This window comes from Salvelinus alpinus, chromosome 37 (genome assembly GCF_045679555.1).
Source record: "Salvelinus alpinus chromosome 37, SLU_Salpinus.1, whole genome shotgun sequence".
Classification (NCBI taxonomy): Eukaryota; Metazoa; Chordata; class Actinopteri; order Salmoniformes; family Salmonidae; genus Salvelinus; species Salvelinus alpinus.
This window is the reverse complement of record NC_092122.1, coordinates 11,629,043-11,652,677: the sequence shown is the minus strand read 5'-3', so window position 1 is coordinate 11,652,677 and position 23,635 is coordinate 11,629,043. Positions and strand designations below refer to the sequence as shown.

Genomic DNA, 23,635 nt, shown 5'->3' with positions numbered 1-23,635 from the left:
GGGATAGGAAGCGGGGTCTGACTCTCTGGGGGTGTGGACAGGGGCGGGGGTCGGCGGTTGGCGACGGCAGGGAGGGTAGCGGGGGGCGGGGAGGGTGGCACTGACTGCGGCGGCGATGGACGCGTTGGCTGCGGGGCTGCAGTAAGGGGTGGGCGACGCGGCGTGTCCTCTTACAGCCAGATACTGCGGGGTGAGGCCGCCCAGCCCCGTCAGACTCCCCCAGGTCGTGGCGTTGTTGAGCTGCTGCATCTGCTGAGCTAGCTGCTGCTGCAGGCGCCGCTGCTCCTTGTCCTTCTGCGTGTCAGCAAACTTCACCACAATGGGAGACGAGCAGCCCTGGGGGAGGGAGGAGGGAGGGTGGGAGAGAAGGGGGAGACAGGGTTCAGTATTGCACAAGGAATTTCCTGAATTCATGTTCAAAATATACAAAAACTTGATTGGTTGCACGCACGCACGCACGCACACACACACACACACACGTAGCACGACACTAACAAGCACACATAACTAAGGGGAAGGGACTAGCTTCCCATAAGGGACAGTTATCTTACAGTCCAGAATGGGTTTATTTCCACAGAAAGCGATTTCCTGAGTTCTAAAAGTATTTCATCATCTCACGGAGAGTGGGGAAAAGAAAGAGCGAGAGGGACGGGGAGACGGAGGTAGAGAGAGGGAGCAGGGATGGTCAGAGGGAAAGGGAGACGAGAGCAAGAGAGGTGAGAGAAAGAGATTTAGAGAGAGAGATTCAGAGCATTGTGTCCGTAAATGAGGTACATGTGTTTCTGTGTGTGTGTCACTCTTTCTCACTGTGTATGTGTGTGTGTGTGTGTGTGTGTGTGTTTCTGTCTTTCTGTCTCTGTGTGTGTTTGTGTTTGTTCAGCTGCAATATGCTGATGACAGTACTGTGTTTGAGTCTGAATATTCAATATTATATTGACAGCTTGGTTAGGGAATAGAATTTGGTACCGGTACCCCCTGTATATAGCCTCGTTATTGTTATTTTATTGTGTTACCTTGTATATAATGTTTCACTTTAGTTTATTTAACTCTATTTCTTGAACTGCATTGTTGGTTAAGTTGTTGGTAAGTAAGCATTTCCCTGTAAGGTTGAATTCGGCGCATGTGACAAATACAAATTTATAAAAAAAGAAAACTTGCACACACACACGCACCCGCACGCACGCACACACACACGCACACACGCACGCACGCACGCACGCACGCACGCACGCACGCACACACGCACGCACTAAACAGTGAGCTGTAACATAACAGACACAGCAGCGGTGATTAAACTACAGAGGACACTAAACCACAGACATTATAATCTATCATATCACACCAGTACATTACTCACTCTGAAATCAAAGCCTAACTGGGGGAAAAACCTGCTCAAACACACAATCTGCCACGGGAGAATAAAAAGCGTTTAATTGAAACATTTAGTTGGAGGCGAGTTTTCAGACTCAGTTAGGGAGTTTGTGATGGGGTTTGGCTCATACTGTGATCGCCATCCTAACCAGATGGCATATTATATCACCTCTCTATCATACTGTAGGGCTGGCCTGTGTGTCTGTCTGAGTGTGGGTCTCTCACTGTGTGTTCATCTCTGAGGGTTTGACTGTATCTATCAGCCGATGAACATGTCTCTTTAGCTGAAGGCAGCTCAGCCATATTTACTCCCTCTCTCCAGCACTTATTTTGAGCTAGACGAGAGATAAAGAAGGGAGAAAATTACATTCGGAGGAGAGTCAGTCAGGGGCCTCTTGTGTTAGAGCGCATTCCACCTGGAGACACGCCTTTCTCTTTCTCTCTCTCTCTCTCTGTCTGCTAAATATCTCATTACTCCAGCTGACACCCAGCAGGCCGGGAAAACACGGCCCAGAATGAGAGGCCGATCCTGGGAGGTGGTGGAGGGGCAGGGGCCATAGAGCTCCAGAGATTGATACTCGAGTGATTCGGGCTAAATCATGGCTTTTCTCTAAGGGGGGGATTTCCGACCTGAGTTAAGCATGCGTAAATGGAACATAATTCCCCTTTTATGCACTTTTCTCTCAATGTGTATTCTGACCTTGAACTTAAGCATGAGAATAGCATGCTACTCACCCGCTATTCGTTTAGGGTGGAGATGGAATAAATGAAGGTGTGGCGGAAGTGTGTCTACAGATACGCCGTATTCCCTAATAATTCCACCACCTTCACGCGCAAATAATATCAACTTTCCCACAGTAAGGTTTATGAAATGCTGTGCCGTTATGCAGAATTTAAAGTGTACAGACAACTTGTAGGGATGGGCACTCTCGATTATCTTAATTATAGGCTACCCCGACTTTCTCTATTTCCTGTTTCTATCATGTTAAATATTAGCCACTATCAATATCGACCGTCAGTAGCCCTAGTAACCACACACATTCAACTACTGTTAGTTCCCTTCAGTTGGTATAGCCGACATTATCATTCCATTTAATTACATTGTTTAGTTTACCTTCATTTGCTTCCTCTGTGGCCATGTGGTTGTTGCTGAGGCTCATTAGTACTAGTTGATAATATATCAAAAATGTATTTTTGCTAATTTAAATTGTTACGAGTGGAGCGCAGACCAAGCCGTAACAGTTTGAACCCGATGCATACTTGGCCGTGTCATCCCACAACCTGGTCTCAGAGCATTTCATATTATTCTGGAGGTAAATCCTTTTAGTATGATATGTTACATTTCATATGGTATGTATTAATTTGTGGATTTTCCATCACCCATTTTGTATGTTACTGTATGTTACAAATTCTAGCAAGGTGGCTAACGTTAGCTAGGCTAGGGGTTAGGTTTAAAAATATATATATTTTTTCTTTTATTTCACCTTTATTTAACCAGGTAGGCTAGTTGAGAACAAGTTCTCATTTGCAACTGCGACCTGGCCAAGATAAAGAAACGCAGTTCGACACATACAACAACACAGAGTTACACATGGAATAAACAAACAGTTTAATAATACAGTAGGAAAATCTATATACAGTATGTGCAAATGAGGTAGGATAAGAGAGACAAGGCAATAAATAGGCCATGGTGGCAAAGTAATTACAATATAGCAATTAAACACTGGATTGGTAGGATGTGTAGAGGATGAATGTGCAAGTAGAGATACTGGGGTGCAAAGGAGCAAGATAAATAAATAAATACAGTATGGGGATGAGGTACATTGGATGGGCTATTTACAGATGAGCTATCTACAGGTGCAGTGATCTGTGAGCTGCTCTGACAGCTGGTGCTTAAAGCTAGTGAGGGAGGTAAGAGTCTCCAGCTTCAGATATTTTTGCAGTTTGTTCCAGTCATTGGCAGCAGAGAACTGGAAGGAGAGGCGGCCAAAGGAAGAATTGGCTTTGGGGGTGACCAGTGAGATATACCTGCTGGAGCACGTGCTACGAGTGCGTGCTGCTATGGTGACCAGTGAGCTGAAATAAGGCGGGGCTTTACCTAGCAGAGACTTGTAGATGACCTGGAGCCAGTGGGTTTGGCGACGAGTATGAAGCGAGGGCAAGCCAACGAGAGCATACAGGTTGCAGTGGTGGGTAGTATATGGGGCTTTGGTGACAAAACGGATGGCACTGTGATAGACTACATCCAGATTGCCGAGTAAAGTGTTGGAGGCTATTTTGTAAATGACATCGCCGAAGTCGAGGATCGGTGGGATGGTCAGTTTTACGAGGGTATGTTTGGCAGCATGAGTGAAGGATGCTTTGTTGTGAAATAGGAAGCCGGTTCTAGTTTCAATTTTGGATTGGAGATGTTTAATGTGAGTCTGGAAGGAGAGTTTACAGTCTAACCAGACACCTAGGTATTTGTAGTTGTCCACATATTCTAAGTCAGAACGCGGGCAGGTGCGGGCAGCGATCGATTGAAGAGCATGCATTTAGTTTTTAGTTTTACTTGCATTTAAGAGCAGTTGGTTAAGAGTTCAGTTAAAGGGTTAAGGTTAGGGAAGGGATAGCTAAAATGGTTAAGGTTAGCTAAAAGGGTTAAGGTTAGGGGGAGGGTTAGCTAAAATGTAAAGGTTAGGGTTTGGGGAAGGGTTAGCTAACATGCTGAATAGCTAAAAAAAAAGTAGTAAATAGTTGAAAAGTTGCTAATTAGCTAACGTCGTCCGTGAAGAGATTTCAACTCACATCTTTGGATTGATCGACTTATACATCCGGCCAAATACCCTACTTTCGTTTCTGCCTTAATTAACCATCTGTCTTATGTAACCATACCAAAACGTAACATATCATACTAATTTAGGTGTCCTGGATTTACTTTCACTATGTTACGTCTAGTCTATAAGACCAGGCTGCATCCCATAGTTCCATGGTTGGTGCAGGCAATAGACGAGGGTATAGCCTACTATTGTACACTATTCTCCCTATTATAATTCTATGTACACTAATCCTCTAACATTACCATGGAGAGTCTCAATTTGGTGTTTGTCCCATTTTGTGAAATCTTGGTTGGTGAGAGGACCCCAGACCTCCCAACAATAAAGGGCAATGGGTTCTATAACTGATTCAGGTATTTTTTGCCAGATCCTAATTGGTACGTTGAATTTTATGTTCCTTTTGATGGCATAGAAGGCCCTTCTTGCCTTGTCTCTCAGCTCGTTTACAGCTTTGTGGAAGTTACCTGTGGCACTGATGTTTAGGCCGAGGTATGTATAGTTCTTTGTTTGCTCTAGGGCAATGGTGTCTAGATGGAGTTTGTATTTGTGGTCCTGAAAACTGGACCTTTTTTGGAAAACCATTATTTTTGTCTTACTGAGATTTACTGTCAGGGCCCAGGTCTGACAGAATCTGTGCAGAATGTCTAGGTGCTGCTGTAGTCCCTCCTTGGTCGGGGACAGAAGCACCAGATCATCAGCAAACGGTACACAGTACACAAACAGTACACATTTGACATCAGATTCTAGTAGGGTGAGGCAAGGTGCTGCAGACTGTTCTAGTGCCATCGCCAATTCGTTGATATATGTTGAAGAGGGTGGGGCTTAAGCTGCATCCCTGTCTCACACCACAGCCCTGTGGAAAGAAATGTGTGTTTTTTGCCAATTTTAACCGCACACTTGTTGTTTGTGTACATGTATTTTATAATGTTGTATGTTTTTCCCCCAACACCACTTTCCATCAATTTGTATAGCAGATTCTCATGCCAAATTGAGTAAAAAGCTTTTTTGAAATCAACAAAGCATGAGAAGACCTTGCCTTTGTTTTGGTTTGTTTGTTTGTCAATTAGGGTGTGCAGGGTGAATACGTGGTCTGTCGTACAGTAATTTGGTAATAAGACAATTTGACATTTGCTCAGTATATTGTTTTCCCTGAGGAAATGTACGAGTCTGCTGCTAATGATCATTTGTATTTTTATTTATTTAACCTTTATTTAACTAGGCAAGTCAGTTTACAATGACGGCCTACCAAAAGGCAAAAAGTATTCTGCGGGGACGGGGGCCTGGGATTATTATTATTATTTTTAAACATTATAAATATAGGACAAAACACACATCACAAGAAGACAACACAACACTACATAAAGAGAGACCTAAGACAACAATATAGCAACACAGCATGGTAGCAACACAACATAACAACAACATGGTAGCAACACAACATGAAAGCAGCACAAAACATGGTACAAATATGATTGGGCACAGTCAAAAGCACAAAGGTCAAGAAGGTAGAGACAACAATACATCACACAAAGCAGCCACAACTGTCAGTAAGAGTGTCCATGATTGAGTCTTTGAGATAAAACTGTCCAGTTTGAGTGTTTGTTGCAGCTCGTTCCAGTCGCTAGCTGCAGCGAACTGAAAAGAGGAGCGACCCAGGGATGTGTGTGCTTTGGGGACCTTTAACAGAATGTGACTGGCAGAACGGGTGTTGTATGTGGAGGATGAGGGCTGCAGTAGATATCTCAGATAGGGGGAGTGAGGCCTAAGAGGGTTTTATAAATAAGCCTCAACCAGTGGGTCTTGTGACGGGTAAACAGAGATGACAATTTACAGAGGAGTATATTGGGGTCAAATTTGTCTCCACTTTTGTGGATTGGGTGATCAGTCCTTGGTTCCAAATATCAGGGAAGATGCCAGATTTAGGATGATGTTAAAGAGTTTAAAGGATAGCCAATTGGAATTTGTGGTCTGCATATTTTATAATTTCATTGAGGATACATCAACACCACTGGCCTTTTTGGGTTGGAGGGTTTGTATTTTGTCATTATGTTCATTCAATGTGGGGAATCGTAGGTGGCGGATTTCAGCTATTTTTATCTTGTTCTAGAGGTGTTTTGACTGATGTCACGTCTATGCTAATATGGCTCAAATTCGCTAGCTAGCTAACCGACAACTGTAATGATGTACACTATATATACAAAAGTATGTGGACCCAAATTAGTGGATTCGGCTATTTCAGTCAAACCCGTTGCTGACAGGTGTATAAAATCGAGTACACAGCCATTCAATCTCCATAGTCAAACATTGGCAGTAGAATGTCCTTACTGAAGAGCTCAGTGACTTTCAACGTGGCACTGTCATAGGATGCCACCTTTCCAACAAGTCAGTTCATCAAATTTCTGCCCCGCTAGAGCTGCCCCGGCCAACTGTAAGTGCTGTTATTGTGAATTTGAAATGTCTAGGAGCAACAACGGCTAAGCCGCAAAGTGGTAGGCAACACAAGGTCACAGAACGAGACCGCCGAGTGCTGAAGCGCGTAAAAATCGAGTTCCAAACTGTCTCTGGAAGCAACGTCAGCACAAGAACTGTTCATCAGGAGCTTCATGAAATGTGTTTCCATTGCCGAGCAACTTAAGATCACCATGCGAAATGCCAAGCGTTGGCTGAAGTGGTGTAAAGCTCGCCACCAATGGACTCTGGAGCAGTGGAAACGCGTTCTCTGGAGTGATGAATCACGCTTCACCATTTGGCAGTTCGTCAGACGAATCTGGGTTTGGCGGATGCCAGGAGAACGCTACCTGCCCGAATGCATAGTGTCAAATTCAGAGTTTGGTGGAAGAGGAATAATGGTCTGGGGCTGTTTTTCATGGTTCGGGCTAGGCCCTTAGCTCCAGTGAAGGGAAATCTTAAAGCTAAAGCATACAATGACATTCTAGATGATTCTGTGCTTCCAACTTTGTGGTAACAGTTTGGAGAAGGACCTTTCCTGTTTCAGCATGACAATGACTCTGTGCACAAAGCGAGGTTCATACAGAAATGCTTTGTCGAGATTGGTATGGAAGAACTTGACGGACCTGCACAGAGCCCTGACCTCAACCCCATCGAACACCTTTGAGATGAATTGGAATGCCGACTGCGAGCCAGGCCTAATCGCCCAACATCAGTGCCCGACCTCTCTAATGCTCTTGTGGCTGAATGGAAGCAAGTCCCCGCAGTTCCAACATCTAGCGGAAAGCCTTCTCAGAAGAGTGGAGACTATTATAGCAGCAAAGGGGGGACCAACTCCATATTAATGCCCATGATTTTGGAATGAGATGTTCGACGAGCAGGTGTCCACATACCTTTGGTCATGTAGTGTATTTGAGAGACAATTGCTCATTGTGCAATACTATTTATGGTTTCAAAAAACATTGGAGATGAAATATAGTTTACATATTGTCAACCGTCTAAGCCAATCATCTGTTTTGCCCCATAGTTGCGCATACGTGAGTTTTGTTGCTAAACAACCAACCCATCTATAGGACTATGAGCTTGTTAGTTTTAATGGGCTGGTGGTAAATAGCAGACACAGAGACGTCTGTTTCTCTGCTATACCTCCCTCACTCTCCATCCCTACATCCCTATTTTTTCTCCCATTAACTTGTCTAGTTTGTCCAGTCTCCAAACATACATGGCTGTGTTTCCTCACTCACAATCCACTTACTGTGTTGTGCGTATCCTCGGTCTCTAGAAGTCCTGATATTAGCCAGGGCCGGCCCTAGCTTTTTGGGGGCCCTGAGCGAGATTTGGTTGTGGAGGTCAAAACATTTTGGCCCCCCCTCTTGATAGCAGAGAGAAACATTTACATTTTAAAGTACATTTTCGGTAATTCTACACATTTTGCCATGGGGTGGAGACAAAATGTAGCAATTTCAAAACAAATGTCATGCAATTCTAGCCATTTTGCCATGGGGCAGAAAGAATATGTGGCAGTTTTAAAGCAAATTTCCTGCACAACCACATTTTGAAATTGCACCTTGTGTATTCTACTATTCTAACTCTCAACAGTACGTTGAGTTCCCTCCCCAAAATGTTCTTTGCTTATGTCACTTATGTCGCTTATACCTGGACCCGGACCTGATATTAGCCAGAGCAGAGAGAACAGCCCTCTAACCACTCAAACAGCCTTTATAGGCAGGATGAATATTATACACACAGCCACAAATCACCAGGCTTTACAGAGCACCGTGAGTAACACAAATACAACCACATTAGTCTGCCCTACTTCTCTCCACCGGGAACAGTCAACATCCGCCACTCTCTCTCTCTCTCTCTCTCTCTCTCTCTCTCTCTCTCTCTCTCTCTCTCTCTCTCTCTCTCTCTCTCTCTCTCTCTCTCTCTCTCTCTCTCTCTCTCTCTCTCTCTCTCTCTCTCTCTCTCTCTCTCTCTCTCTCTCTCTCTCTCTCTCTCTCTCTCTCTCTCTCTCTCTCTCTCTCTCTCTCTCTCTCTCTCTCTCTCTCTCTCTCTCTCTCTCTCTCTCTCTCTCTCTCTCTGTGTTTGTGTGTGCGTGCACGTGTGTGCGCGCATGCGTGCACGTGTGTGTGTGCCTACATGGGTGTGTAAATGAATGTGCTTTCTCGTAAATGACCTGTCCTGTCCATATCCACTTTCATAATGCCGTGACATTTATAAAGTACGTGTGTGTGTGTGTGTGTGTGTGTGTGTGTGTGTGTGTGTGTGTGTGTGTGTGTGTGTGTGTGTGTGTGTGTGTGTGTGTGTGTGTGTGTGTGTGTGTGTGTGTGTGTGTGTGTGTCCTGAATGCCAGAGTATAATGAGAATGGATACGACAGTGACAAGGCCATTAGTGAAAGGCAAAGTCACACAAATACACATACAACTGCACACACACACACACACACACACACACACACACACACAGACACAGACACAGACACACACACACACACACACACACACACACACACACACACACACACACACACACACACACACACACACACACACACACACACACACACACACACACACACACACACACACACAGAGACACACAATCTAAAACAGTGGGGGACGATAGAGCCAAGACAATAACCAAACTCTATTTACCAATCCTCATTCGGACCCAAAGTAATTACTTTAAAATTGCAAACTGGGGACGTCACAAAAACGCTGCAGCAATTTGGTTCCTGCCTCAGAGCTAGTCAGCAGAATGTTTTTCACATTGGAAATTAAGATTTCTTCCATTATCATTGTCCACTGCAATCTCTGCCTCCTGTTTAGGGCTTTATGTGTGTGTGAAAAAGCAGAGGATATTGGGAAAGTTAACTGGGCCAAGGTACAGAATGTTATAATAGTATAAATAGGGAACACTGATTAAGAGCAATATGGGGGGTAAACACACAAACTGCAACACAAAGTCATACACACACACCGCACGACACAGACATCATAGACATGTATACAAGCAAGTACACATGCACATGCACACACACACACACACACACACACACACACACACACACACACACACACACACACACTTGAAGATTGTGTGTACATACTGAGACACAAAGGGACGCCACAGACAGCCCTTTTCCTGTCAGGGTCACAGCACATCAATATGGATGCCTACCATCCTCATCATCCATAATGAGAGAGCCACTAAGGTGACTGTCAATCTCTGTCTTTAATACACTGTGCCATTACCAGATCGCACACACACACGCACGCACGCACGCCTGACCAAGGCCCTGTAATTCTCCTGCAATCACATCCCTGTCATCTCCTACTGTCAAAAACCCTACAAACTGACAAGGACACCACAACCCACACAGAAACACTCCCAATGGCCATCACCATGGCGATGGAGAGGTTATAGGATCACTGATGGGGGTCCTGTCTAAATGTGGGCGTCTATAATGCTGCCTGTCTCATCTCTTCTCTTTCTGAGGAGTGTGACATCCTTAACAGAGCCAGTCAGGCTGATCAGTGTGATCTGGGGTCCTTGCTTATGTTACCTTGTCTGTTTTGACACTTTTTCACAAAGCTTTTATGTTATTTTATTATCTGGGAAGAATGACTGTGGTTCTGAGAGAGTTTTGAAAGTTACTTTTCTTCTTTGTCCTACGTTGACATATTTGGCCAAAGGATGACGAGCATGTGATAGCATCCGACAGATTCTATCACACAGAGATGGAGAGAGAGAGAGAAAGCGCGAAAGATGGAGAGAGAGAGAGATGGAGAGATGGCGAGAGAGAGAGATGGAGAGAGAAAGAGATGACAAAATATAGAGAGAGAGAGATGGAGAGATGGCGAGAGAGAGAGATGGAGAGATGGAGAAAGAGCGAGAGATGGAGAGAGATGGAGAGATAGAGAGAGAGAGATGGAGAGAGAAAGAGATGACAAAATATATAGAGAGAGAGAGATGGAGAGAGAGACAGATTGAGAGACATATGGAGAGAGAGAGAGATGAAGAGATGAAGAGAGAGAGATGGAGATGGAGAGAGAGAGACGGAGAGAGGAAATTGAAGAGAAAGGGCGAGGGTACAGTACCTCCATAGTCTGAGACTGGTGCATGGCTTTGATTGCATTCTGTGCCATAGCCCTGGTAGAAAACGTGACAAACGCACATCCTGTAGGGAGGGAGGGAGGGAGGGGAGGGATGGAAAGATGGTGGGAGGGATGGAGAGATGGTGGGAGGGAGGGAGGGATGGAGAGATGGTGGGGAGGGAGGGAGGGAGGGATGGAGGGAGGGATGGATGGAGGGAGGGAGGGAGGGAGGGAGGGAGGGAGGGAGGGAGGGAGGGATGGAAAGATGGTGGGAGGGAGGGAGGGATGGAAAGATGGTGGGAGGGAGGGAGGGATGGAGAGATGGTGGGGAGGGAGGGAGGAGGGAGGGAGAGATGGTGGGAGGGAGGCCAGGAGGAGGGAGGGATGGAGAGATGGTGGGAGGGAGGGAGGCCAGGAGGAGGGAAGGGAAGAGGGATGGAGAGATGGTGGGAGGGAGGGAGGCCAGGAGGAGGGAGGGAAAGAGGGATGGAGAGATGGAGGGAGGGAGGCCGGGAGGAGGGAGGGAGGGGAGGGAGGGAGAGATAGTGGGAGGGAGGAGGGGAGGGATGGAGAGATGGTGGGAGGGAGGGAGGAGGAGAGGGATGGAGAGATGGTGGGAGGGAGGGAGACCGGGAGGAGGGAGGGAGGGATGGAGAGATGATGGGAGGGAGGCCGGGAGGAGGGACGGGACAATGGGATAGGGGGAGAGGAGAAGGAACGGGAGGAGGAAGAGGAGGAGACAAGAAAAAACAAAACAAGACAAAAGGGTTGGACACGTCGTTGTTATAAACCCAAAACAGAGATTGTACAGAGAACTAAACAAGCAGACAACAGTGTTTTCAGGTTGCTAAGGAACAACAGCCAAAGAGCACAGCTAGCACCATGACGACCACACCCAACCCCATCTACAATAGGACAGCTCCAATCAGAATCAGTAAGAGTTTTTGATTGGCAGGTTGTCGTGCACCAATGGGGATAGCTGTTGAGATGAGGTTGGGTGGTTGAAGCTCTCTCCCTCCCTCTTCATCTTCCCCAGTCTCTTTCTTTCTCTCTCTCTCTGCCCATCTCTCTCTCGCTCCTACACAGAAATAACTGGTTGTACAAGTATCCTCCCACTCTTCATCTTCCCCAGTCACTCTTCCTCCCACTCTTCCAGAGAATGTAAATCTGTCCAATTTGCATTAAAACGATTTGAACTCATTAGGCCTGCATTGTGTGCCTGATTGGATGCCCCCTCTTCTCTCTCTCTCTCTCTCTCTCTCTCTCTCTCTCTCTCTCTCTCTCTCTCTCTCTCTCTCTCTCTCTCTCTCTCTCTCTCTCTCTCTCTCTCTCTCTCTCTCTCTCTCTCTCTCTCTCTCTCTCTCTCTCTCTCTCTCTCTCTCTCTCTCTCTCTCTCTCTCTCTCTCTCTCTCTCTCTCTCTCTCTCTCTCTCTCTCTCTCTTCCCCCCCCCCTCCTCCTTCTCTCTTACTGTCCTATTCTGGGACATGAAGCCGACGAGAGAGAGAGGGGAGGGGGGCGGGGCGGGGCGGACGACTGTGACAAACCGTCTCTAGGGTTCTATGAAGAATGCGTTCTGAAAAGACATCACAGAAAATCACACAAATTGAGCAAATCTTGGGGGAGGGAGAGTGCGTGTGGCGGGCAGAATGATGCACATTCTTTGGGAACTCTTAACTATTTGGCGATTTGGAGTTTGATCGGTTGGATCGTAATTGTTGGGTAATAGACTAGTATTAAATTAAATGGTATTACCCTTAACGTTGGCTTCCCTCTGGCTGAGGCCTGTTGGTTGGGGAGTGATCAGAGAGAGGCAGTGTCAATATACTGGAGGAGAGCTTCAACACCCCCACCCCCCAAGCTAACACGCTAACACGCTAACACACTAACACACACTGAGCCATGCTAGCAGTAGTAGCACAGCCGTCCCCCGACCCACTCCACACACACTTTGTAGCTAGCTGACTGCACAGGATACAGTTAGCTAGCTAGTAGACAGGTCATCTAGTCAGAACTGTGTGCATGGGGTGGGGGTGGACGGATGGGAAGAGAGACAGAGAGAGAGAGAGAGAGAGAGAGAGAGAGAGAGAGAGAGAGAGAGAGAGAGAGAGAGAGAGAGAGAGAGAGAGAGAGAGAGAGAGAGAGAGAGAGAACAGATGAGTGTCTGTGATTCATCCTCTACCTTTATGATTGTCTTAGTCTTGTCCTCTGTGATAGAACGGGGTTGAGGGTTAGGAATAGTCTAGACTATTCATTATGGGCCTGCCTAACGGTACCAATAAAAGCTAACTAGGTCTGTGTCGTAGCAAGATGTGGCAAATGAAGTTGCCTTGGGGTTCAAGTGTGAGAAGACTGTCCAGGGTCTTGCTCTATCTGGCATCAGTTGAGAAAGGCCAAGGTCGGGCATCTTTGAGCAAGTTAGAGAAACTAATATGGGGTAATTCTAGATGGGCCAAAATCTTACAAATAGTTTGAAGACCTCTTAGAGTACATGACTCAGATGTTGTGCTCCAGAGAGAATCCACCGGTTAAGGTGACCTGCTAGACTGGCTCTTTTAAGGCCGTCTACTCTCGGTCTTTCATCATTAAAACGCCAGGCAGTTCCTGTGGACTCTCCATTGAAATACTGTTTCCTGGCCGTTATACCATAGAACCAATGAAGCATTTTACAATAGAAGACAGACATTCTCTCTTTCCTCCACCAAAATGCGTTCGTTAGTTTCCGAGCCCGTTCCTTCATTTGATACCCAAAATAAACCCCTCTGTTGAACTGAACCATATTAAGGTCAGTGCTAAAAATGACCTGATAAAAGCTTCTCTTTCCATTCCAGTATGTTTTTTATCATCCAGCGAAGAAGATGGGATTTAGCCGCCTAGCCTATAAATATCTAGCTGGCCGCATTCTGTCGTCATGCACCGGGCTCCGATAGGAGAGGAGAAAGAGAACAGTCCTTTCATGAATGTAGGGTAGCTCCCCAGGCCCAGCCGTGGATCCACCAGTGGTGTGATCCATATTTTATTAATAGTGGGTGGCGGAACAGAACAGGCTTCTGATTGGTATTGTGGTTTAATAGCAGCTCCGTGTTAGTGCAGAGCCAGGTGGGACAGTGCAGAGCCAGGTGGGACAGTGCAGAGCCAGGTGGGACAGTGCAGAGCCAGGTGGGACAGCGCAGAGCCAGGTGGGACAGCGCAGAGCCAGGTGGGACAGCGCAGAGCCAGGTGGGACAGGCAGAACCACTTGAAGGCCTATTTATCTGCAGCCTCACTCTGATTCATGTATTTACTGCTCTGGACCAGGCTGGACTAAGACTGCTCTGACAGGCTGGACTAAGACTGCTCTGACAGGCTGGACTAAGACTGCTCTGGACCAGGCTGGACTAAGACTGCTCTGGACCAGCCTGGACTAAGACTGCTCTGGACCAGGCTGGACTAAGACTGCTCTGGACCAGGCTGGACTAAGACTGCTCTGGACCAGGCTGGACTAAGACTGCTCTGGACCAGGCTGGACTAAGACTGCTCTGGACCAGGCTGGACTAAGACTGCTCTGGACCAGGCTGGACTAAGACTGGTCTGACAGGCTGGACTAAGACTGCTCTGACAGGCTGGACTAAGACTGCTCTGACAGGCTGGACTAAGACTGCTCTGGACCAGGCTGGACTAAGACTGCTCTGGACCAGGCTGGACTAAGACTGCTCTGGACCAGGCTGGACTAAGACTGCTCTGGACCAGGCTGGACTAAGACTGCTCTGGACCAGGCTGGACTAAGACTGCTCTGGACCAGGCTGGACTAAGACTGCTCTGGACCAGGCTGGACTAAGACTGCTCTGGACCAGGCTGGACTAAGACTGCTCTGGACCAGGCTGGACTAAGACTGCTCTGGACCAGGCTGGACTAAGACTGCTCTGGACCAGGCTGGACTAAGACTGCTCTGGACCAGGCTGGACTAAGACTGCTCTGGACCAGGCTGGACTAAGACTGCTCTGGACCAGGCTGGACTAAGACTGCTCTGGACCAGGCTGGACTAAGACTGCTCTGGACCAGGCTGGACTAAGACTGCTCTGACAGGCTGGACTAAGACTGCTCTGGACCAGGCTGGACTAAGACTGCTCTGGACCAGGCTGGACTAAGACTGCTCTGGACCAGGCTGGACTAAGACTGCTCTGGACCAGGCTGGACTAAGACTGCTCTGGACCAGGCTGGACTAAGACTGCTCTGGACCAGGCTGGACTAAGACTGCTCTGGACCAGGCTGGACTAAGACTGCTCTGGACCAGGCTGGACTAAGACTGCTCTGGACCAGGCTGGACTAAGACTGCTCTGACAGGCTGGACTAAGACTGCTCTGGACCAGGCTGGACTAAGACTGCTCTGGACCAGGCTGGATTAAGACTGCTCTGGACCAGGCTGGACTAAGACTGCTCTGGACCAGGCTGGACTAAGACTGCTCTGACAGGCTGGACTAAGACTGCTCTGACAAGCTGGACTAAGACTGCTCTGGACCAGGCTGGACTAAGACTGCTCTGGACCAGGCTGGACTAAGACTGCTCTGGACCAGGCTGGACTAAGACTGCTCTGGACCAGGCTGGACTAAGACTGCTCTGGACCAGGCTGGACTAAGACTGCTCTGGACCAGGCTGGACTAAGACTGCTCTGACAGGCTGGACTAAGACTGCTCTGGACCAGGCTGGACTAAGAATGCTCTGGACCAGGCTGGACTAAGACTGCTCTGACAGCCTGGACTAAGACTGCTCTGACAGCCTGGACTAAGACTGCTCTGGACCAGGCTGGACTAAGACTGCTCTGGACCAGGCTGGACTAAGACTGCTCTGGACCAGGCTGGACTAAGACTGCTCTGGACCAGGCTGGACTAAGACTGCTCTGACAGGCTGGACTAAGACTGCTCTGGACCAGGCTGGACTAAGACTGCTCTGACAGCCTGGACTAAGACTGCTCTGACAGGCTGGACTAAGACTGCTCTGGACCAGGCTGGACTAAGACTGCTCTGGACCAGGCTGGACTAAGACTGCTCTGACAGGCTGGACTAAGACTGCTCTGGACCAGGCTGGACTAAGACTGCTCTGGACCAGGCTGGACCAAGACTGCTCTGGACCAGGCTGGACTAAGACTGCTCTGGACCAGGCTGGACTAAGACTGCTCTGGACCAGGCTGGACTAAGACTGCTCTGGACCAGGCTGGACTAAGACTGCTCTGACAGCCTGGACTAAGACTGCTCTGGACCAGGCTGGACTAAGACTGCTCTGGACCAGGCTGGACTAAGACTGCTCTGGACCAGGCTGGACTAAGACTGCTCTGACAGGCTGGACTAAGACTGCTCTGGACCAGGCTGGACTAAGACTGCTCTGGACCAGGCTGGACTAAGACTGCTCTGGCAGGCCTGTTAGGAAGCCTGGAGTTTGTGGATGTTATGTGCAGTAAAGATTCTAATATTCATGAGGACAACAGACACGTGATTGAGAGGAAGAGAGAGAGAGATGGGAAATAGGATGCTCATGTGTAATAGAATTCTGGGATAGTGCAGAACAGAGAGAGAGAGAGAAAGATGAAGAGGATGATGGGATAGTGGAGGACAGAGAGAGAGGAGGATGAAGGGACAGGAGGACAGAGAGAGAGGAGAATGAAGGGACAGGAGGACAGAGAGAGAGGAGGATGAAGGGACAGGAGGACAGAAAGGAGAATGAAGGGACAGGAGGACAGAGAGAGAGGAGGATGAAGGGACAGGAGGACAGAGAGGAGAATGAAGGGACAGGAGGACAGAGAGAGAGGAGGATGAAGGGACAGGAGGACAGAGAGGAGAATGAAGGGACAGGGGGACAGAGAGAGAGGAGGATGAAGGGACAGGAGGACAGAGAGGAGAATGAAGGGACAGGAGGACAGAGAGAGAGGAGGATGAAGGGACAGGAGGACAGAGAGAGGAGGATGAAGGGACAGGAGGACAGAGAGAGAGGAGGATGAAGGAACAGGAGGACAGAGAGAGAGGAGGATGAAGGGACAGGAGGACAGAGAGAGGAGGATGAAGGGACAGGAGGACAGAGAGAGGAGGATGAAGGGACAGGAGGACAGAGAGAGGAGGATGAAGGGACAGGAGGACAGAGAGAGGAGGATGAAGGGACATGAGGACAGAGAGAGGAGGATGAAGGGACAGGAGGACAGAGAGAGAGGAGGATGAAGGAACAGGAGGACAGAGAGAGAGGAGGATGAAGGGACAGGAGGACAGAGAGAGAGAGAGAGGGAGAGAGAGTGGAGAACTGAGTGTGTGTGATAGTAGAGTATTAGAGACCGCTAGTGGCTAGAGGCACCTTGAGGAGAGAAGAAGAAGAGACCTTCAGATAATGAGAGACGGTCAACAGTAACAGTAAGAACAACCGACACGTCCACAGAGAAACACACAGCAACTGACACACCCACAGAGAAACACACAACAACCGACACACCCACAGAGAAACACACAACAACAGACACACCCACAGAGAAACACACAACAACAGACACACCCACAGAGAAACACACAAGAACAGACACACCCACAGAGAAACACACAACAACCGACACACACACAGAGAAACACACAACAACCGACACACCCACAGAGAAACACACAACAACCGACACACCCACAGAGAAACACACAACAACCGACACACCCACAGAGAAACACACAACAACAGACACACACACAGAGAAACACACAACAACCGACACACACACAGAGAAACACACAGCAACTGACACACCCACAGAGAAACACACAACAACCGACACACCCACAGAGAAACACACAACAACAGACACACCCACAGAGAAACACACAACAACCGACACACACACAGAGAAACACACAACAACCGACACACCCACAGAGAAACACACAACAACAGACACACCCACAGAGAAACACACAACAACCGACACACACACACACACAGAGAAACACACAGCAACCGACACACCCACAGAGAAACACACAACAACCGACACACCCACAGAGAAACACACAACAACAGACACACCCACAGAGAAACACACAACAACCGACACACCCACAGAGAAACACACAACAACCGACACACCCACAGAGAAACACACAACAACCGACACACCCACAGAGAAACACACAACAACCGACACAGAGAAACACACAACAACCGACACAACCACAGAGAAACACATAACAACCGACACAGCCACAAAGAAACAACAAAGAAACACACAACAACCGACACACCCACAGAGAAACACACAACAACCGACACAACCACAGAGAAACACATAACAACCGACACAGCCACAAAGAAACAACAAAGAAACACACAACAACCGACACACCCACAGAGAAACACACAACACCCGACACACCCACAGAGAAACGCACAACAACCGACACAGCCACAAAGAAACACACAACAACTGACACAACCACAGAGAAACACACAACAACCGACACACCCACAGAGAAACACACAACACCCGACACACCCACAGAGAAACACACAACAACCGACACATCCACATAAACCTGTGTGACGATGACAGTGACAGCCTGGTGTGACGCCGAGCAGGACAGACAGTTTGTTTTGGCAGACCCCGCCCCATCTCCTCAGCACATAGAGACCACAGAGGGAGGGGGAGGGAGGAGAGGAGGCAGGGGGATTGGAGGGGGTGAGGGGGGGAGGGAGGCAGTGAAGAGGAGATTGACTCAGGGGGACACTGCACTGCTGATTGCGTAGTAGCTCTATGGTTGGCCAAAAGCGAGGGAGAACATAATTTCTCCTTCTGCCTAGAGGAGAACTGTAAGGGGAGGGATGAGGGGCTCAGAACTGAATAGGGGGTGGATATAATAGATGGGAGGGGTGAAAGGGATGGTGGGTAAGGGAGGAGGGGGTCAGGGTGAGTGTGTATATGGACGGAGCCCAAGAAACACACACCTCTGCTGAGTCCGTCGGGCCCTCGCAGGATCCGGCATTCCTCGATCTGTCCGAACGCAGAGAACATGACTCGGATGTCGTTCTCATTGCACTTCTTCGACACCATGCCGATGAACAGCTTCCTGTCCTCCACCGCTGCAGGGGAAGAGAGGAAGACATTCACATGGGTGAGAAACAGAAAGAAAAGGAGAAGAAAGAGAGAGAGAGAAAGTTTCACCATTTCATCTGCAGACTGTGATCAATGTCTCATTACCACTTCAACACCAAGTCTCTGTGCGACTCTCTCCCTCTATTCGTTTCTCTCTCCCTCTATTCGTTTCTCTCTCCCTCTATTCGTTTCTCTCTCCCTCTATTCGTTTCTCTCTCCCTCTATTCGTTTCTCTCTCCCTCTATTCGTTTCTCTCTCCCTCTATTCGTTTCTCTCTCCCTCTATTCGTTTCTCTCTCCCTCTATTCGTTTCTCTCTCTCCATCTCCTCCTCTCCCATCTCTCCGGGTTTCTTTTTGTTTGCCTGCCCCTCCTCCTCCTTCTCCTCCCCTTTAATCCTTTTCTCTCTGACCCAATCGCTCCATTTATCTTGCAATACCTCGGCCTGTGTATGTGTGTGTGTGTGTGTGTGTGTGTGTGTGTGTGTGTGTGTGTGTGTGTGTGTGTGTGTGTGTGTGTGTGTGTGTGTGTGTGTGTGTGTGTGTATGACCGTGGGAAAGAGACAAGAGAGAGAACGTGTGTGTATGTGTTGCTCACCATTCAGAGTAATGCTAATTCAATTCATTTTTAATGAGGAAACTGTCAGCTCTTACCGGGAGGCGAAAGAGATAAGCGGTCTGTTGCACTCTGGGAAATCAATAGAGCACTTGTTTATTTTGCTGTTTGAATTGTTTGTGCGTTTAAAAAAAATAACACAGGGAAGATAAGTGTTGTTTCAAAGGCTTCCAACTCGTCTGTATACGTTCGCTGACTATCAGCACTGTAATGAATTAACTGGGAGTGGATATGGAGAAACAGCAGAGATATCCTCAACGGTGACTAAACGTCTGTTAGTCGACCTGAGTCCGAGTTAGTGATGTATTGGGAAGCAGAGAAACAGCGTTTTACTGATTCCAGATCAGATTTCAAGAAAGAAAGAAAGCGGAAAGTGAAGACGGGCTATCGATACAGCAGTGCAGCGAAGACGCGCGCGCACACACACCTCTTAATTGACTAAAGCAACAAACCGCTGGCTGGAGCTTTACTATCTCCCATTACAGTAGATGATGACTGCATCTACAGATGGCTGGAGCTTTACTATCTCCCATTACAGTAGATGATGACTGCATCTACAGATGGCTGGAGCTTTACTATCTCCCATTACAGTAGATGATGACTGCATCTACAGATGGCTGGAGCTTTACTATCTCCCATTACAGTAGATGATGACTGCATCTACAGATGGCTGGAGCTTTACTATCTCCCATTACAGTAGATGATGACTGCATCTACAGATGGCTGGAACTTTACTATCTCCCATTACAGTAGATGATGACTGCATCTACAGATGGCTGGAGCTTTACTATCTCCCATTACAGTAGATGATGACTGCATCTACAGATGGCTGGAGCTTTACTATCTCCCATTACAGTAGATGATGACTGCATCTACAGATGGCTGGAGCTTTACTATCTCCCATTACAGTAGATGATGACTGCATCTACAGATGGCTGGAACTTTACTATCTCCCATTACAGTAGATGATGACTGCATCTACAGATGGCTGGAGCTTTACTATCTCCCATTACAGTAGATGATGACTGCATCTACAGATGGCTGGAACTTTACTATCTCCCATTACAGTAGATGATGACTGCATCTACAGATGGCTGGAGCTTTACTATCTCCCATTACAGTAGATGATGACTGCATCTACAGATGGCTGGAGCTTTACTATCTCCCATTACAGTAGATGATGACTGCATCTACAGATGGCTGGAACTTTACTATCTCCCATTACAGTAGATGATGACTGCATCTACAGATGGCTGGAGCTTTACTATCTCCCATTACAGTAGATGATGACTGCATCTACAGATGGCTGGAGCTTTACTATCTCCCATTACAGTAGAGGATGACTGCATCTACAGATGGCTGGAGCTTTACTAAGGTCATCGTTACCTAGACAGATATATCTTACCAAGTCCTATTTCATAACCTCACAGAAGATGTCTGGAGCAGTAAAGCATTATTAAGGTCTCATCATGACTTATATGGCTGGATCTATAGGTTTCTAGTGCATTGTATTTCCTTCGTGGGTCGAGTCTAGAAGATGCTGCTACGAGCGGCTTTATTAAGCTTTAAGTGATGCCTGTGTGCTGTCAGTGGCTTTATGACACGACTCTGTCTCTCTCGGTGTGGTACTGTTCCGTCTGTCCCAATGTTATTACCCTCTATCCTTCTATACTTTCAGTGGTCCAGTGGATGAGGAAAAGAGGCTATTAGTATTGGGACGTGGCCCCTGTCTGGCTTCTCTCAGATGCAGTAAAGCTTTATGGCTGGATAAATGGGGTTGTAACCGCATCTGCAATAGAGCCATTTGTCTGTGTGTGTGTGTGTGTGTGTGTGTGTGTGTGTGTGTGTGTGTGTGTGTGTGTGTGTGTGTGTGTGTGTGTGTGTGTGTGTGTGTGTGTGTGTGTGTGTGTGTGTGTGTGTGTGTGTGTGTGTGTGTGTGTGTGTGTGAGAGAGAGAGAGAAGCAGGGAGAAAGGCTGGTTCACTGTGGGGCCAAAACAGTTGAACTCTCCCTGACCCCCTCCCAGAACACTTTAATAATTCATACATCTCTCTTTCTCTCTCTGAAACAGGATCACTGAGCCACAGAGACACTGAAGTACACACACACACACACACACACACACACACACACCCCTGAACACGTAATACTCAACCCAGTGTGTGTGATCACTCACCGTTTGATTTCTCACTGTCTGCAGGCTTCATCTGAATGGGATGGTGCATCTGGAAAAGACAGGACAAATACACCTTTACAATACTACACACACACACACACACACACACACACACACACACACACACACACACACACACACACACACACACACACACACACACACACACACACACACACACACACACACACACACACACACACACACACACACACACACAGACACACACAGACACACACACACCTAGTGAGGACTGCACACACTCAGAGATCACACACACTATATCAGACACACGCTGACTGACTGTCTGTCTGTCTGTCTGTCTGTCTGTCTGTCTGTCTGTCTGTCTGTCTGTCTGTCTGTCTGTCTGTCTGTCTGTCTGTCTGTCTGTCTGTCTGTCTGTCTGTCTGTGTATGTGTCGGTGTCTGTCTGTGTCATTCTGTGTCTGTCGTTCTGTGTCTGTCTGTCTGTCTGTCTGTCTGTCTGTCTGTCTGTCTGTCTGTCTGTCTGTCTGTCTGTCTGTCTGTCTGTCTGTCTGTCTGTCTATCTGTGTCTATCTGTCTCTCTCTCCCGATCTGTCTGTCTGTCTCTCTCTCTCTTTCGTTCTTTTTACAATATGTTTATACATTGACTTTATTCATTTTCCACAACACTCCTACATCCAGCACCCCAGTGTCACCAGTAGTGTTCATTCAACTGAATTCACTCCCTGGACCCATCGTGCCCATTTTGGTTTATATCTCCCTGATTGAGTGAGTGACTAGTTGTACAAGACTGTGTGTGTTTGAGAGAGAGAGGTAGTGGATCACATGTTGGAGGGCTACAGTACAGACATAACTGCATCCTCAGGCTACAGGCGCTGGCTAGCGGCTATCCTCTGCCTCTCACACTCTCTCTTCTGTCTAGATGCCATCCTTCTCCCAGATCTGGCTACCCAGAAGGCCTTGCAGGCTTCATGCCTGGGCTCCACCACTACCCCACAATTCCACACTGCTGGTTCTTCACTGAGAGCCCTGGAGCTACCTACTGCGGTCACTCTTCATCCAATCACCATGACAACCCAAGCCTCCCCCCGACCTTTTTCCCCCCCTTTCACAATACCAAACATCTAAATCTGTGCCATGTGTCATTGAGAATGTGGCCTACACTGGTGACATTTCCCTCTGGTATGGTAGTTGGTCATTCGATTATTGACTGTGACACTAGTCCACTTGGAAACATCTCCTCTTTCCCCTCTTCCTGATTTCCAGTCGGCTAGTCGGGGCATGCCATGCAGTGCCCGTTCTGTGCCAGCTCTTCTGGCGGCGACGTCGAGGTGTCTATCCGTCAGAGTAGCTGATGACATGGAGGTAACATTACCTCTCCAGCAGGGTATTATCCCCTTATCACTACCATACTGTTTCCTACCCAACCAACACTATGCAACACTACTCTCTGGACAGGGTTCAGGTGGGCTGCGTTCCAGTACAGTTACCCTCTAAACATTTCCTTCCAGGACACAACAGAAACCCAATACCCCTCAGCATTTAACGTTCACCCTCTCACCTACAGCATGTAACCCATTCCTCGAACCCCTCTGACCCCCCGGCCTGCGAGGAATGCCCCAGGGCTTTAAAGGTCAGAGTTCAACTTGTCGGGCTACCACAAAGTGTGTGTGTGTCTACAGTAAGTGTGTGTGTGTGTGTGTGTGTGTGTGTGTGTGTGTGTGTGTGTGTGTGTGTGTGTGTGTGTGTGTGTGTGTGTGTGTGTGTGTGTGTGTGTGTGTGTGTGTGTGTGTGTAGAGAAACTCCCACTGAGTCCTGCATGCTGCCAGCAGTCAGCACCTCGATAGCACTTTCACCTGACTAGTGTGTGAGCCAATAGAAGAGCTCTCAGCTACTGTACCGTACACCCTGGTATCATACACACCAAGTCTATTCAGCAACACACACACACACATTTTCAGGGTCACACATGTTCACATATCTCATAGTAGCAACACTACACATTGTAGCCACTCTTCCGTCTAGTTTCTACCTATCCCT

At 47.8% G+C, this 23,635-nt stretch overlaps 1 protein-coding gene across 37 annotated transcripts in view; it reads right to left on the bottom strand.

Moving 5' to 3' along the window:
* Positions 1-23,635, bottom strand: part of LOC139565913 (CUGBP Elav-like family member 2) — a 213,320-nt gene that overhangs the window by 24,220 nt on the left and 165,465 nt on the right. For 17 of the 37 annotated variants that reach the window (XM_071386573.1, XM_071386570.1, XM_071386565.1 and 14 more), the window contains 5 exons: positions 21,612-21,660; positions 18,676-18,810; positions 12,490-12,519; positions 10,740-10,819; positions 106-336 (listed from right to left, as the gene is read on the bottom strand). In XM_071386573.1, the coding sequence (XP_071242674.1) occupies positions 106-336; positions 10,740-10,819; positions 12,490-12,519; positions 18,676-18,810; positions 21,612-21,660 (525 nt within the window). The remainder of the gene's footprint in view (positions 1-105; positions 337-10,739; positions 10,820-12,489; positions 12,520-18,675; positions 18,811-21,611; positions 21,661-23,635) is intronic. The other 20 variants (XM_071386578.1, XM_071386580.1, XM_071386582.1 and 17 more) reach the window with 3 other exon arrangements.